This window comes from Mugil cephalus, chromosome 6 (genome assembly GCF_022458985.1).
Source record: "Mugil cephalus isolate CIBA_MC_2020 chromosome 6, CIBA_Mcephalus_1.1, whole genome shotgun sequence".
In the NCBI taxonomy this organism is placed as follows: domain Eukaryota; kingdom Metazoa; phylum Chordata; class Actinopteri; order Mugiliformes; family Mugilidae; genus Mugil; species Mugil cephalus.
The window spans coordinates 4,729,632-4,746,607 of NC_061775.1; the positions used below are offsets into that span (position 1 = coordinate 4,729,632).

Sequence of the window (16,976 nt, forward strand, 5' to 3'; positions counted from 1 at the left end):
CAGACACACCACTCACACTTCTGTGGGCAAGATGAATAAGTGCATGTACCCTCAGAGACATACCAGCCTCTCTCTCTCCCTCTCATGCACAAACTCACACACACAAACGCACACACTTTAAAATGTCAAGTCGTCTGGATGGAACTGACAGTTACCAGGGCCATTGGATCACAGTCTCTCATGGTGCGACACCCTGACAGCCACTACCAGCCACTACCAGTCATGGTGTGTGTGTGTGTGTGTGTGTGTATCACAGCAAAGTTTCCCGGGATGGGCTTCAGCCTCTCCACATGATATTCGTTATGTAAATATGTGTCATGCAGAGTGCACAATGTGTTTCTGTTGTCAGTGGAAGGAAAGTGTGATGGTATTATTGTTTGGGGGGGTGATTTGTCACCAAGCAGGGAGGAACTAGTTCTTCTGCCAGGGGAACGCAGCAGCTCGAACGGCTCTCACATGACCATGAGGCCTGATCTACAGCCAATCTGCATTTCTTAGACTGACAACAGGTTATAAAGTTTCAGACACGCATGCTGTTTTATGCTAATGAGTTGCAGCATTTACACGTCACTCCGATGCGAATCCTGTAGCGTTTTATTTGCAAACTGCGGGTAACAGCGAGCGTGTGAGATTTTTTTTTTTTCTAGGTGACAGAGACAGCTCTGTGTGGTGAAAACACACCACACAGACAGACGCGGAGACGCTCTCTAGTCGTCTCTGCCAAGGAGACAAACAAAAGAGGAGGCAGTGTGTGTGTTCAGGAGTTTGTTTTTATTATGGACTAGAAAAAAAAATCGTATGCCCACTTCCTCCACCCGAGTCTACACGAAATAATTTGCTGTCACTGCTTAAAAGAGATTTCCCAATGCCAAGAAGTAGTCCACCAGCAGACACGCTCTCTAGTCACAGTTTAGGAGCTGCTGGTCGACAATATTAGAAAATACAGCACTTACAAATCAATCAAAAGCAGCAGTTGTAGATAAATTACAGTAAAAATTACACATTTGAAGGAATAGTTTAAAAATGTAGCTACCACATGGGAACACAAAGCAGTGTAGAGATCAAAATACTTAATAGTTAGCAAAACAGCAGCTCAGCAAAAACTCAACGCTCAGGGTCTGGGCGTAGAACTCCAAAGACTGATCAATATGACAAAATCCCCCTCCTCCCAGTGAGTTCTCACTGCCAACTCTTACTGACATTCATTATCTATCACTCTAGTCACATGTCACCTGTTCAGGTGTTTTCTTTGATTGATCTTTGTAAAGCTGTGGTTTAACTTAGACTCCTCCGATGACTTTAAGAGTACTCCCAGAATGCTGCTCTCGGCTGTATTGCTGCTTGTAAACAGTGAGTACAAATGGTATTAAACATTTGTAGTGAACATTTGTAGGTCTGCGTTTTTATTTGGAGACTCTTCTGGCACAGTTCTGCATGATTTGCAAATACCTTTATCTTTTAATGGCTTTTCATGAATCCATTCAGTTCAGACCGGCTGTCGGTGAGTGCCTTCCACTCTAGCTCGTGCACCGCACCAGCGTCACTGCTAGTAAACGGACTTCTGACGGCGGCGCTTCCAACGTGTTCAGTCCACGGCAGAACAAGTCGGTTAGAGAGATCCCTCTGATTGGCTGCTCAGAGAGCCAATGCACCGAAAGAGAAACGAAAGCGAGCAAGTAAATGACGAGTCAAAAGCACTACTTTTCCTCCTCGTCTCATTACACCATTCCGCAAAGTTTCACAACATCTCCATCTGGAATAAAGAAAGGTCAAATATCCATCTGCGGTCCTAGCTGTAATCTTTGCGCCATGTTCAAGTGTATCTTTTTGGAAAGGACGTGAGGCGCCACCTTCATCACCACTTGATCTTCAATGTGAGTTTAGTGTGTCCTGGACTTTAAGCAGGTATTTTCAGCTCCTACATCCTTAAGGTCCTAAGTCTCCCAATGTGTCTGTTCCATTCACATTGGCCAACTTTGAGAAGCTGTTGGCTCTGGAAGCTAAAACAAACAAACAAACAAAAAAATAGTAGCTGTATTTCACGTCTTTAACTCATTCTGCACTCAGACACATCCATACGTCGACAACCTACTCGCTACAAACACCACAAACCGGGCGCACGCTTGTTGTTTTGTGGAGACAATCGGGCTCAAAGCAGAGGTAACACTGTGCTCAGAGCAGACTGAAGACACAGAACGTTTTTTTTTGTTTGTTTTTTTACATGTGCATATAAACGAAAGAACATCCCAAAAAACTTGTGGTATCCACTTTACCAAGAGATTTCTTTTTTCTTGACACACAGAGGCAGCAAAAACCAACTCAACACAACATTGATAAGGCAGACTTGACAAGCTTGTAAGGACTAAGTGACCCAGCAGGTACTTAACTGCTTTCCAGTGCACTCTGATTTGTGAAATGAAAAGTCATTAGTTAGATCTGCTTTGAATTTATGCAAAACCCCCATTAACTCCGACTGTCTTTGTTTCTCATACAGTTGCCAGGTGTGACCCATGAGCTGCCTAACAACAAAGCAATTTAGCACAAAACAATCAAGTCACCGGGTGCAAACTTTCACTGTCACTGGAGGCTGGGTGTGAAGATGTTATTACATGCTCCTGCTAAGGCACTTCGAGATTGACTCAGTGGGTGGCAGCTACACAAATGACTTCCTGCACGCTGATTGACAGACACATGTGCTGAATGCAGATAGCATAAAAAGAATATTGCCCGTGTGAGATAACTGTAATCAATAGGGATTGTGACACAGTGCTAGTGAAAACTCTGTGGTTCCAATAACACAGAGAGGGAACTGCATATCCAGGACGTCTGATAATAAAGACAGAACTAGGTTGAAACATACATTTGGCCTGTGTTTACAGTTGGACTTAGTGTGTCTGAACATCTGCTATACCTGAATGTGACTAATAACTAAAGCATCATAAACGTGTGTGTGTGTGTCAGCGGTGTGTGGCGCACCGGCATGCAGCCCCATCTCCACTTGTAAAAGTCATTACGCTGTTAATGGCAGCACAGCACTTCAAGGCATCTCTGCTCCTGCTTCAATTATGGATCAATTCTGTCCCAAACACAGCATCATCATCATAAAAAATAAAAATCTAAATGAGAAATAGCTGAAAGTTGAGAGAAATGAAGGGAATTACAGGTTCCCCGCTGCGTGGCCAGAAATCACACAGTTTTTGTTTTTTTTCTGACACTCCCTGGACGTCATCGTGCGTACTACTTCATCATTAAGACCTGATGGAGGGGGAGGAGGCGAAGGCGGAGCGGACAGAAGCGTTAAGCATCAAAAAGTCTCGCGGCTGATGGTCTGATTGTCCAGACTTTGGAGGGAATCCATTTTTCATGCGGAGAAAGATATCACATTTTGGCCTTCATCAGAGTCTCCACTCATAGAGACGGACACAAGAATCAGTCTTTTACTCCTTTTTCTTTTCTCTGGAAAAGTTCAGATGACTCCGTAGTCCCGGAGAGACTTCAGCAGCACCGTGTCCTTGACGTCACTGAACACCCGGCGGATGTTGCTGGTGTCTGTGGCGCAGGTGAAGTGTGGGTACAGAGTCTTCCACTCCTCCCTTTTGTCGCGATTGATGGCCTGTTGCTCGTACAGCTTGCGGATGTATTCCTTGGCGTCTTCGGGGTCTTGTGGTTTACCTGTTAAGGAGGGAAGGCAACAAACAGATGTTTGGTATAGGGCGGAAACAAAGGGAATATATTTTAAAAAGGCATTTTGACTTATTTCCAATGAAGCAAACCTCTCTGATGGCTTATAGTCGTATATAACATTCAACATTCATGATTTATGCATATGTAGATGTCGGGTCGTCAGGAAGGTGTGATGTATAAGCTGGAGGACTGAAAAATAACACTAATACTTAGTTAGTAGTGATGCCTAATTATTTAAATTATTGATTAATAAGGTAGATGATATATAGGTGATGACAGCCCCACTACAAAAAAACAAAAAACAACAACAAAAAAAAAAAAAACAGAAATAAAACTGTCACATTTTTAAAAGCTGAACGCTCTGATTGTTTGTTTGAACTGTTTCTCAATATTCAGAACGACTGTGGGGCTATTTAACAGGTAAAGGAGCAGGAAGAAGAGTCTCTACACAGGAACAGAGCAGCATTGCCAGCAAACAGCAGCTAGTGGTAGAAGCTGCTCGGAGTTGTCATTAAGGTTAAATTGACATCAAGTAGCTTGACCCTGTATGAGTCATTATTTCACCCTGCTAATGCCGGTGGTGAAACACACTGGGAGCGCTGCAGGTACACACGCATGTGCGCATTTCCGCCTGAAGTCACTAATTCCAGACCTGTGCGCACACACACACACACACACACACACACACACACACACTTCATGCGTGTGCACCTGGGGGTGTTCAGGAGGGGGAGGCATGGTATCTGTCTGTGGTTGTCATGGGTAACAGTGGGAGGACGGGGTGGTGGAGGTGGAGGCTGTAGGTTGACGTTCTACAGGCTTTCACACACCAGCAGAACTACAGCCGACAGCTTCATCATTAAGTACTTGAAGTGACTCATATGTGACTGTGAAAGAAAGGAAAAAGAAAGACAGCCTTTCTATATTTGTCGGCGGTGATGTAGGTAAGCCCTTCTCAGTTCAGAGCCAGAGGGGGAAAAAAACAAAAACAAAACACACTGTGGTAGAAATACATTTTTGGGAAATGAGAAATTTTCAGCGGCTGCGGCAGGATGTAATGAGATAGCTGCTTGCCCAACACAAATTGGCTGGAGCAAAAAAGCGTCACAACCCTGATATCTGGGATGTGATTTTGTCCACACAGTGATGAGATGAGATAAACACCTGCAGACAACTTGCTGCTGTTGTGCTCGTGCGTGGCGGTGAAACAGGCTGCTGACAAAGCTCTGCTCTGGTTTCATGTTTGAAGGTTTGCGCCTCTACTTTGAGTGCTGGATCAATTTTGACATTTAAAACCCTTTAAAACACTTTGCTCCCAGCAATATTTCTGCCCAATTTGACCAAAAGTATCCTAGCATTAGTGGGGAAGCCGTGACTCTCACATATATGAACAGTTCACTTTTCACCTGCACCTGTTTCCTAATGGTGACACTAGAGGAGCAGTAAAGCCTCTAGGACCTAACCTCTAAGGACCATGAATTTCTGTACAATGTGTCAGAGTAATTCAGATTTTTCCATCTGGACCTGGAACTGGGTTGATAGACACCTCCTTGGAGAATAAATGGTGACAAATGTCCATCATAAGTTTCCATACGCCATGTTCACTCTGACCAGTCACACTCATGTTTGCTTCTTTTCTGCTTCATGAATAAAACCACAAAAGAATCTCTGTCCAGTCAGCTTTTCAGCATGACTTACTAAATGTTTCGTCTATTATAAACCTCATTAAAAATTTAAATAATGAGTTCACCTCCAAAACTGGGGAAGTATTTCTGCAGGTCAGACGTCTTGATCTTGTCAGCCAGGATGTCAGTCTTGTTGAGGAACAGGATGATGGAGGTGTGGAGGAACCAAGGAGAATGGATGGTGGTGTAGAACAGAGCCAGGCTCTCCTGCATGCGGTTCTGAGGAAGAGACCGTTACAAAGCCTTAGTTATCCTGGAGCCTGCAACGCTTTGCCCTGTAATTTCATACTCTGACCCAGGATATTTAGTTGTAGATAAAATAATTACACCAGTGGGTTTTTAAGCCATGATCTTGTCATGAGAAGGGAAAATAAAAAGGATGTATTGTGGAATGGCCAAGTTGTGATATTTTTTATTTTTCTTGTAGGAGGGGGTAATTCAAAGGGTTAGCAGACCAGAAAGTGGCTGGAAGAGATAAGCGGCTTAGTGGCAGGATGGGAGGAAAGAAGAAGAGACCAAGGGGGAGAGATTTTCTTGTACAAGAGGGACACCTGCTGGTGCAAGGACTCTATGACAGCAGTGAGCATGACACTGGGAAGTTGGAAGGCAAAGAGCTGATCCAGTGAATTTAAATGGTTTTACACTACCTAATTTACCCGTTAGCTTTTGTAATTGACTTGGAGATTCTGATTTTACATTTAAAATGTCCGATCAGTTCAGAAGAAACACGAGAACGCCTCAGTGAAACATAGGAGCGGCTCTACAACTTTAGCACAGACAAACATTGGCTACAATGTCGGACTCGCTGCGTGTGGAGAGCAGACAACAGCACAAAATACCTCAAATTAAATATACAGTCATTTTATATAGATTTTGTCTGGTTTGTTTTGTGTTCTCCAAGTGTAAGATTTGTTAGAAACGTGGCCCTGTATCCACCCACAGCATTCAGAGTCTTAAACAGGGAAAACGGCCGAGATGCCAAAAGCCTCATCTCTCGTCATGGTGATTTGTGGCTCACTCTGCTTCACGTGGGGCTTTCCAATTATTTTGCTGGCAGGGCCAAATGTTCTGGCACAAACCTGCGGCTCAGGTGAGCAAACTGTGAATTCAGTTAAAACACTCTCAGTCGGGGTCTTGTAAGAAATTCCCAAGGCCGACTGATTCACTTGAAACTCTTAAGTCTCACTGTTGTGACGATTTTGTCAAAATACAATAGCAATCTCCTTCCTTTCTTTAGTTTTTACCATGAACTTTCGACTCAAAATGTCTACTTTTGCAGCAAGTTTGAAGAGTGGTTCAAATTACCTCCAAATTAATGTAGCTGTAATAATGATCCAATAACAAAATATATCATGTGTGATGATAATAATAGTAATAATAATAATGATGATGATAATAAACACTCTGAAAGTGGTTGTTCTTCCTAATGTCTGTTTCTAAAGACACATGTGCTCTTACAATAGTCTCTCTCTCCTCCAGGACCTGGTCGTACTCGCTGAGGGAGGCCAGGAAGATGAGGGATGTCACGTTTTCAAAGCAGTGGATCCACTTCCGACGCTCTGACTTCTGACCACCGACATCCACGATCCTGTCAAGAACCAGACGGAAGAGAAAGGAAGGAAGAGCTGTTAATACAATTGCATTCATATTCATCAAAATGTCTTTGGGGGTCTATTTAAAAGAAGTGATATGAGTTCAAAGGGCGAGTTCTAGTAATATTAGCTGCATACAGACAGATATAGACACATTTTGAGATGAGTCACATCTAAACTGTGAATGTGAAGCAATTCTTATAGAAACAAATCATTATAGATGGAAACATTAAAACTGGAGGTCAGAACCTCTAGTCTGGTCTAAAGATGATTATTTGTTTAAAGTTTAAATGTGGTTAATGTCTCAAAAGCCTGGAAAACAGACTAAATGGGCCCCTCTGATATATGGATGTACAGCATGTATATAAGACACAGTAAAACTTCATTCATTCATTCTTTCATTCATGCATTCATTCATTCATTCATTCATTCATTCATTCATTTGCCTGTGAAGCGCACAGAGCTGAAGAACAGAGTCAGAAACAACAACAGAAAAATAAAATGTTCTGGTAATCAGAGCCTGCAGCCTTAGTGCTATTAAGGTTGAGTCATGAAGATGCACCTCACATTGACAACATGTCACTCTTCTAATGTTACACTTTCACACAGGAAGAAACACGTCTTCCACTTTCTCCAAACTCCTGAAGAAAAAGATGTAGCCAGCACCTTCACGGCTGACTTATTTTCTGTCTAATAACAGGACTCCATATTTCATTTTTTCCATTAAATCAGATTATATTGTCCTAAGGGCAGGTGTCATTTTGTTTCTGAACACAGTGTCCCTCATAAGTGAACTTTGGATCTGCTGAGCTACAGTCAGAGCCCCCTCCACATGTTCAAACTAAAGCACACAGAGCGACACCTCACTTCCCAGCAGGAGCTCTGTACAGAGGCAATCAGAAATGCGATCCTGTTGTGTCCAAACAGGCGTGAGCACACAAAGCCTTGGCAAGAGTCAATGGTATTTTTTTTGCACAATGCAGTGAATAGTGTCGGTATTGGATTTGTCCCTGTGAGAGGTTGGTAATCTGAGGACCAGTCACCTTAGCGTGATGGTCTTGATGGTGAAGGAGTAGTCGTGGATGCCCGTGGTGGGGAATCGAACTCGCAGCACGTCCTGTTCTGTGGGGATGTAGTCCGGCGCCGAGATGCGTTTCAGATTATTCATGTAGCTGAAACAGAAAAGAAAATGGGAAAAGAAAAGGTTTTTACAGCAGTGCTACAGGAGTAAAACATATTGCCTCTGTTTACTTTACACCCAGCCACGAGCGTGTAAAACAAACTCGAGTGACACAAGATGTATGATGAATTAGTGATGATAGAAAAAAACTGTGATTAAAAATACAAAGATGGAGCGGGGCTGTGTACAGACGATGGCTTTATGACGTGTTGATACAAGCCGTCCTTAGCTAATGTTGACTGCCTGTCCCTTATCGTGCCCACACCGTGATGATTGAGCTGCCGGGTAAACAAAGAGCAGAACAGCAATAGAAAAGAGAGAAAACAGGGCCCACGGCTTTGTTCTGTGATACTTGAGATACTTGGAGCACAATGCTCTCACCTACTGCTTGTTACATCTCTTCATGTTGATTGAAAACAGTCGGTCTGTGGGCGAATCTGTGCTCTGACGTTTTACAGGTTTCAGTTATCGTTTTAAAGCAAGATTAATGATGTCAGGGTCACAGAGCTGACACTAAGACAAAGAAAAAATAATTACAGTAGAATAAGCGCACGCTTCAACTTGTCTCGATCGGTTTTTGTCAGATGTCAGATGATTAGATAGGAAATAATTAGTACAAGATGTAACAAGTTTACTCGTGATTACACATTCCCCGGCTTCCTCCATGACTGTACGACGTAGCCTTTCACTTCCACCCTTGAACCGATGTAAACAGGTGAATTACACTATGGGCTAAGCTCGAGTTTTTTCCAGTGTGCTTGTTTACATTATTAAGAATGGTTTGGTTTTGCTACGTTGCATTGCGTGTATTGACAGTGCTCCATGAATGACTTGAGAACAAATGTTTTGAACTGTCCCGCCCTATCAGTCCAGTGTGGAAGCCAGTCCAACTTCCTTGTCCAACTGTTGTTAAGTTGCTCTTAAGTTACTTCATTGGAGACTGATTATGCTACAGCAAATATCTTGGACAGGCTTTATGTGGTTATGGACAAAGGAGTGACTGCAACATAGTCCTCCAAACCAGGGTGCTGTGGAGTTTAACTGGTTTCCAACAAAACTAAAGAAAGACTTTCTATATTTCTGACTTCCCAGTCAGGAAAAAAACACAGTGTCTGAAATAACTTTGTAAATACACTTCTGGGTAATGATAGATTTGTAGCAGGTTCAGCAGGATGTAATGACTGAATCAGCTTCTAGCAGCGAGGCAGTTCTTAAGAAAACAGTTCCTGTCACAGTATGTCGACTATCAAGAACAGCAGTGACGGTTCATAGAGAAAGTCGATGTGAACACAAACAATATTTTATTCATCTGTATGAAGCAAACTGCGGCCGGTATAAAAAAACATATATTTCACTAAATCCTGACTTTACTTTCAGAACTGAATGATTTTTTTTTGAAGACACAAAAAGGTTTAGGGCGCTTAAGGGATTTCATAATAGTTGTGTCCTCAGTGAAGTGAGAGATCAAAGAAGAAAAGATTACAAAGGCACTCTGGTTGAAAAAGTATTCAAAAAAAGCCTTTATTTAAACATGGGAAAAACTATATTGGCCTTCATCAGGACATGATGAATATGGCTGCAATGCATGGGCCTATGTGCTTTTAACCAGTTTAAATAAAGGCTTTTTTATACTTTTTCAACAACAGAGTGCCTTTTCTTTTCTTTTTAGATTTTTCTTACAATATCATGTTTGTCAGAACTATAATCCTCCTCAGTAGAGGTGGATGGTATGGATAAATAAAGTTAAAACAATTAGTTAAAACAAAAGTTAAATGGTATGGATAAATAAAGTTAAACAATTAGTTAATAAATCTTTTAGTTGAGAGACAAGCAAATTGACAGTTATTTAAATGATTTGATTTCCCTTTTATATATATATACTACTAGCCAAAATTCTGGACACACTTTCTCATACCTTACCTACTATATCATATGCCACTTTATTAGGAACACCTGTTCAATTGCTTGTTAACACAAACAGCCAATCAGCCAACCACATGGTTGAAATTCCATGCATTTAGAGAAGATCAAGACAACTTGCTCAAGTTCAAACTGAGAAAAAAAGGAAAAAGGATTTAAATGACTTTGAAGGTTGTATGGTTGTTGGTGCCAGATTCATGCGCAACCATCTCTAGGGTTTACAGAGAATGGTCCAAAAACGAGAAAATATCCAGTGAGCAGCAGGTATGTGGACAGAAATGCCTTGTTGATGTGAGAGGCCAGATGAGAATGGACAGACTGGTTGGAGATGATAGAAAGGCAACAATGACTCAAATAACCACTCGTTACAACCAAGGAATGCAGAATACCATCTCTGAACACACAACACGTCCAACCTTGAAGAAGATGGGCTACAGCAGCAGATGGCCACACTGGGTGCCACTCCTGTCAGCTAAGAACAGGAAACCGAGACTACAGTCCACACAGGCTCATCAACATCGGACAATAGAAGATTGGAAAAACGTTGCCTGATCTGACGAGACTCTTGATTTCAGTTGTGACATTCAGATGTCAGGGTCAGAATTTGGCGTAAACAACATGAAAGCATGGATCCATCCTGACTTGTATCAATGGTTCAGGCTGCTGGTGGTGGTGTAACAGTGCGGGGTATATTTTCGTCGCACACTTTGGACCCCTTAACACAAACTGAGCATGGTTTAAATGCCACAGCCTACATGAGTATTATTGCTGACCATGTCCATCCCTTTATGACGACAGTGTACCCATCTTCTAATGGCTACTTCCAGCAGGATAATACATCATGTCACAAAGCTCATATCCTCTCAAACTGGTTTCTTGAAAATGACAATGAGTTCAGTACTCCAATGGCCTCCACAGTCACCAGATCTCAATCCAATAGAACAGCTTTGGGACGTGGTGGAACGGGACATTCATATCATAGATGTGCAGCTGATAAATCTGAAGCAAATGTGTGATGCTATCATGTCAACATGGACCAAAACCTCTGAGGAATGTTTCCAACACCTTGTTGAAAGTATGACATGAGGAAAATTTGGGTTAGCTTTTTGAAAAATAAGCTGCTCGCAATGAAAATGAACGTTCAGGTGCACTTTCTTGCCAACTGCTACGATTTACCATCCATTCCTGTAACATAACAGCACAGCTGGCAGCACGTCGTGACAGTGTTTCAACATGTGATACTATGTGACACCTAACCGAGGGTGTGGCACACAGCTTTGAGCTCCAGTTCAGCGCAGATACTCACTACTCCGTGGAGTCCAGCAGCTGGTACTCGGAGCGGCGGCTGTAACAGACACGGATTCCCGGATCTGTCCACAGGCGGCCGATCGCGTCGACGTACCTCGACTCGAGCTGAGTGATATGTACAGTGTTCACGTCCTGCAGCCACTTAGCATATATCTGGAAGAAAGCAATGTGTTTAGTTTCACTTCACGGCGTCCTGATGTGCAGTGTGTGTAACTAAAACTGTAGATACAGCTGCTACAAGAACTAGAGAGAGCACTTTTTGCCTTGCTCAAGGATTCAGGCTGTGCATGTTCACAGTGAGACCTACATCTATATATAGGTTACGGTATGCCGTGCGAGTGTTTCTGAGCCAGTGCTTCTGATATCCTTTCTTCAGTGTGGGTGCAACCCAACAAGTCTGTTGGCTGCACTTGATTTGATGAACGCACACCTGTGTTGACACCTGTCAGTGCTCGTGCGTATCTAGTGCATGAGTAGGTGGAGGCTTATGTGCTGGATATGTCAGCGTACCTCGTTCTCTGCGTTGGAGTAGGGGATTTTGAGAGTCGTCATGGCCATGGACATTGCCTTGATGGCAGTGAAGATGTTCTGGAAGATACATTTGGCGAAGGCCTTCCTCTCCTCCTCTGAGAAGCCTCGTCCATGGATGATCCTCATCTGTCGGATGAAGGTGGTTTTTCCGCTCTCCCCGGTTCCTGAGGCAACAATTGGGAGAAATTAAATTGATCCAAAAATACTAATATACAGGGCTGCAAACATGTTGATGTTGGCTCTTTTGTCTGTGGGATTCAACTGGTTTCCCACCACAATCCAAAGATGAGCCGGTCAGACTAAACTGGAGAAGATATTTATAAAAGAGAAAAAAAGTGTCATTTAAAAAGGGACAGTGCATTTTTTCCCAAAAGAAAAGAAAATTGGAGGAAGAAAATTAGGAAAGAGGGATTTCACTATGCCTGAGAAGGCAGGGGCATTGCTATGTAAACTGATAAGTTACAAAGTGGGCTCAATATTATTTTGTTTAGATTTTGAATAAAACGAAACGCTCCATGAATTACGTAGATACTGAAGACATCCCAAAAAATAATCTTCTGAACCGCCCTGCAGTCTATTGTAACAGATCTAGAACAAGTTACCATTTTTTTTAATCTTGGCAAATAGTTTAATAACAGACAATAGTAGGCAAAGCTGTAGCCATAAAAGACTAATGCAGCTTTAAACTAGGACATAAACATCTTCTGCTACAAAGGCATGAATGTGATATTTAGTAGATTAAGTTACGGTACGTCTCAGCTAACAGAATGACTCAACCATAAGTTATTATCGAGGGGCAAAATTCAAATATATCATATAATAATAATAATAACAACAGATAAATGCTATTCTCTCAGAATCGACTGTTAAACAATTCACTCAGTCTTTAACAAAGGTCATCAGGCTACAGCATCCTTTTCTCCATAGCTACTTCTACATGATGACAAAAGCAAAAAGCCCTTGAAGGAAATCCAGTTAAACCACAGCAGAGCAAAAGATGCTGCTGAAGTGCACGCTCTTCTCACAGAGCCAGATTATATCTCAAAGATCAGATTCGAATGGAAAGGAAGTGCTAGGGGTTAAATATAGAAACTTTGATTCACATTTGTTCACCCTTTGGTCTAACAAGGACACTGTGTGTATCAGTTCATTATCACTTTATTATCACTTTATTATCACTTTATTATCACTTTATTATCGTGCCTTTATAGCACGCTGCCTGAATCTCAGGACAAGTTTCAAGTATGTATACTGTTTAGTAGTTGTAGTATGGGGAGTAAATGATCTGCAGGATAACATCACCTGAGGTCATAACAAATACACACTTTCAACTGTCTGCAGGAGGAAACCTAAACTATTTTTATTATCAATTTATTAGAAGGTTTATTATCAGTTTATTATCAGTTTATTATCAGTTTATTATCGTGCCTTTATAGCACGCTGCCTGTATCTCAGGACAAGTTTCAAGTATGCATACGGTTTAGTAGTTGTAGTATGGGGAGTAGATGATCTGCAGGATAACAGCACCTGGGGTCATAACAAATACACACTTTCAGTTGGCTGCAGGAGGACACCTAAACTCTTTTTTATCAGTTTATTATCGGTTCATTATCAGTTTATTATCGTGCCTTTATAGCACGCTGCCTGTATCTCAGGACACGTTTCCAATATGTATACGGTTTAGTAGTTGTAGTATGGGGAGTAGATGATCTGCAGGATAACAGCACCTGAGGTCATAACAAATACACACTTAAACTCTGAACCTGTTGTTGTGCCAAACACATTACTGTAATCTCTCAACAGTGTTGAGAAAGTCCACTAAAAAAAGAATATATTTATTGACAACTCTGTTCCCGTACACAAACATTTGTTTTCTGTAACTCTATACGGTGATTGTAGGAAAAACAGGAAGACTGAGTGTTAACTAAATAATATTATTGTTGACTGGACCTCCAGATCATCTGGGGTTTGCCCCACAGTTGACACATCCTGCCCGGTTATCTATTTAATTTGCTGACAGCAGACTAAACACAAGGCCCCCTCATTAAATATGTGGCTCTAATGAGGGTAAGAGTTAAGGTTTCCTCATACACACAGCTGAAAGTCTGTGTGTGTTCTGACCTGAGTCAGCTGAGAAGATCTCATTTTGATTTGATTATCTTTTGACTTTTGGTTTGAATAAAAAGATTCAGTCAGATCAGTCAGAACAAAAATCATTAGATTAAATGTGTAGTTGGAGCCACACTTTGTGAAAGAAAAGTGGGATTTTGATACGATTACACTAAGCAACAACATCTTTGAACGCGAGGAGCACCCTCATGTTGAGAAAATGCCAGCGGAACACTGGACTGTCATAAGAATGTCAATGATATTTACTTCTACTGTCACTGGTCATAATGTTGTGGCTGACTGGTGGACATTTTGTCCATATTGGTGCGGAGAAATTAAAATATTTCTTCTCGCAATTCGATTAAAAAAGCTTTGTAACAGCCAGAGCGAGGCAAACACTTATTTACTCCCATTGATTAGTTTTATTAACGGATACGTTTTCCCATTGTTTGTTAAAACAATGGGACGTTTGATAAAAACGGATGTTATAGTATATAGGTGGTAGACAAACAGTAAACACCAGTCAGAGTATGCCAGCTCAAATCATTAATCAAGACAACTGCAGACTTTGAGATTAAGGCGAGGAGAAACTAAAACTCTGCCAAACACTTTACTGTCATATGTCAGCACTGCTCTCCAGCACTGACAGAACTGTTATTGACAGTCATGTTCCTGTACACAAAGATCTGCCAGGACTCTGTACAGTGATGCAGGAACACAGGGGCATAATTTGATGTCAAGTGGTAGTAAAAACATTTCCTGTCTTTAAAAACTGGTTGATTGCATGAAAGGGACTAAAGAAAAGCCAAACCATATCACAGTGGTTGTCAATCGTGTGTTGGTCGTCTAAACAGTGAGTAGATTATTACCTTCAGCTCTATCTTTTGCTTTAGAGCTCGTCCTGTGAAGCTACATGTGTCTGACTGTATGGCAGTATTAAAGCGGCTGCTGCCATGCCGGTCGTGTCCTGAGCAGCCAAACCGGCTGAGAAGTAGGCTTGTAGGTTTGTGGGCTGCCGCCTGTGTAGTTTTCAGGTGTGATCACAGCTAATCTAGATCATTCTTTACATAATCACGGGGTGAAGCATGCCTCACATTACTTTGTCACTGCTTTGTCCTCAGGCTACCAAACAGGTCAAGCAGGGTGTTCATTAGTATCTGGTCAGACCTAAATCTCAACAAATACATTTGATATTTGTGTGTTTTTACAGGTCATAAGTGGGATATCCGTTGGTGATCAAACTGTTGTGTACGGGGTGTGGAGGTACTGACCCAGCAGGAGGATTTTAATCTCTCTCCTCTGCTGCTTCTTCTGCTGCTTCAGGATTCTCTTGATCTCTTTGTCCACAGCGATGGTCTTCTTCTCCTCCTCAGACAGAAGGCACACACAGGTGCGTTGGCACCACCACGACCAGCCCGCCATGGCCCCAAACCACTAAAATCAGACTGTTAATGGATAATCAGCTGTTGACATGAACAGATAAGGTCTGACAGTGTAATGGTCGTCAAGCTGCTTATTTGATGTCCATTAGTTCTTACGTCCCCACCGACTCATTAAGATTTATTCTAGCTGGGTCCCAGAAACCTTCCTTTAAAAGACAATTATTATCTACACTGAACAGGTGACAACTTTAAATGGCGTCTCATGATATTTATACATTTAAAGTGCACCGTGAGATCAGTAGTAAAGCCTTCGGTATCTATAAATAACCCACCTCCCCCTCCTCACAACTTAAGGTGAGTTATTCTTTGTCAATAATAGTTTCTTCATCAGAAGGTTGTGGGCTCCACACAGAAAACCAGCGCCTGCGGTAGGTAAATAATAAACAGGTACGGCTACTCACCTCCAATCAGTGTGTCACACTCCCTGAAGACGAGCAGGTACGGGCTCTGATCGCTGGTCGCGGGTCCATTTTCCACCGTGTCTCCGTCCCGAGCCAGCCTGCGGGCAACGGCCAAACAGACAAACTAAACACGCGACGGGAATCTCACACCGCTCCGGTGTTTTAACACCTTTTCTCCCAGCTCGCACGAAACAACCTGTGGCTCGGGAAAGTCCGCCGCGCCTACAGAGGAATGCGCTCCGTCCGTGATAGGCTGAAATCACCGAGTGAGAGGAATGTACTCAGGGCGGCGCTGAAGTGGGCCTACAAAATAAAAGCCCGTTGATTCCACTTTCTCCCGGGGCAGGTAGGAGATGAGACCACATCTGACGCCATTACACCTTTTTGTTAAACTTTTATTTCCACTTTTTACACCCGTTTATCAGGTAAAACACGTTTTTAAAGTCTCGCCCACGCAACAGCGTATTCATTAGTCACATGATATAATTTTTTTTTATTATTATTGTACCTATATTATTTGTTCTGTTAATGTACGTATTTCTTACAGTTTCTTTGTCTAAGAACATTTCACTTTAATTACCTTTAATTCACATCATGACGTACTTGTTTAGAAAGAAAACCCAAACCCTCCCTTGTCATCAGGATAACAGTTCTAGCAATTTCACAGGCGACCAAAATTATATACAAATATTATTTAAAAATACAGCACTTATAGAGTTGTGGAGATATACCGCATTTATTTTGGGTATTCTTTTCGCACAGGAGGCAGAAAAATAGACCTTGAGAGGAATTGGTTAATATCACTATGTTTGGTGTTATTTTTTCTTTTTAAAATCATTGGTTACAGGAAGCACAACAAAAATTAAGGAGTTGATCTTTGGATGTTTTCATTTTCAATTTTGAATTCCTGTATGCCACTTCTAGCGTCTAAAAAGTAATGTGCCTTTACGTTGTGGTATGACCTTTTATTCCAGGCGTTGTTGCTCTGACGCTGGTTGCACTGTGAATATCGGCGCAACATGTTTATGACCTTAAATCCACAGAGGGCCGAGAAGCAATAGTTTTTGGCAATCATATGTGATTCATTGTTGATCCATGGCCACACCTGCGGCATATTGTTCAAA

The 16,976-nt window shown here is 41.9% G+C and overlaps 1 protein-coding gene across 2 annotated transcripts; it reads right to left on the reverse strand.

The window, feature by feature from the left end:
* Nucleotides 1-750: 750 nt before the first annotated feature.
* Nucleotides 751-16,122, reverse strand: LOC125009516 (guanine nucleotide-binding protein subunit alpha-11-like). 2 transcript variants are annotated; one of them, XM_047587547.1, is made up of 8 exons: nt 15,853-16,122; nt 15,281-15,443; nt 11,880-12,064; nt 11,368-11,522; nt 8,005-8,133; nt 6,828-6,957; nt 5,435-5,588; nt 751-3,672 (listed from the first exon to the last, which is right to left on the reverse strand). In XM_047587547.1, exons 2-8 carry the CDS (start codon nt 15,429-15,431, stop codon nt 3,467-3,469), a joined length of 1,110 nt encoding a protein of 369 aa, XP_047443503.1. In that variant the 5' UTR covers nt 15,432-15,443; nt 15,853-16,122; the 3' UTR covers nt 751-3,466. The 2 variants fall into 2 exon arrangements, with proteins under 2 accessions (XP_047443503.1, XP_047443502.1); XM_047587546.1 differs by having other exon boundaries at nt 15,281-15,454; nt 15,853-16,120.
* Between the last annotated feature and the right edge of the window lie 854 nt (nt 16,123-16,976).

Coding starts and splice junctions, on each gene's coding strand:
- LOC125009516 (XM_047587547.1), bottom strand. CDS start 15,431: ATGGCGGGCTGGTCGTGGTGGTGCCAACGCACCTGTGTGTGCCTTCTG. Junction 6,958..8,004: donor ATCAAGACCATCACGCTAAG/GTGACTGGTCCT, acceptor GGTTCTTGACAG/GATCGTGGATGTCGGTGGTC. Junction 5,589..6,827: donor TGGAGGAGAGAGAGACTATT/GTAAGAGCACAT, acceptor TCTCTTCCTCAG/AACCGCATGCAGGAGAGCCT.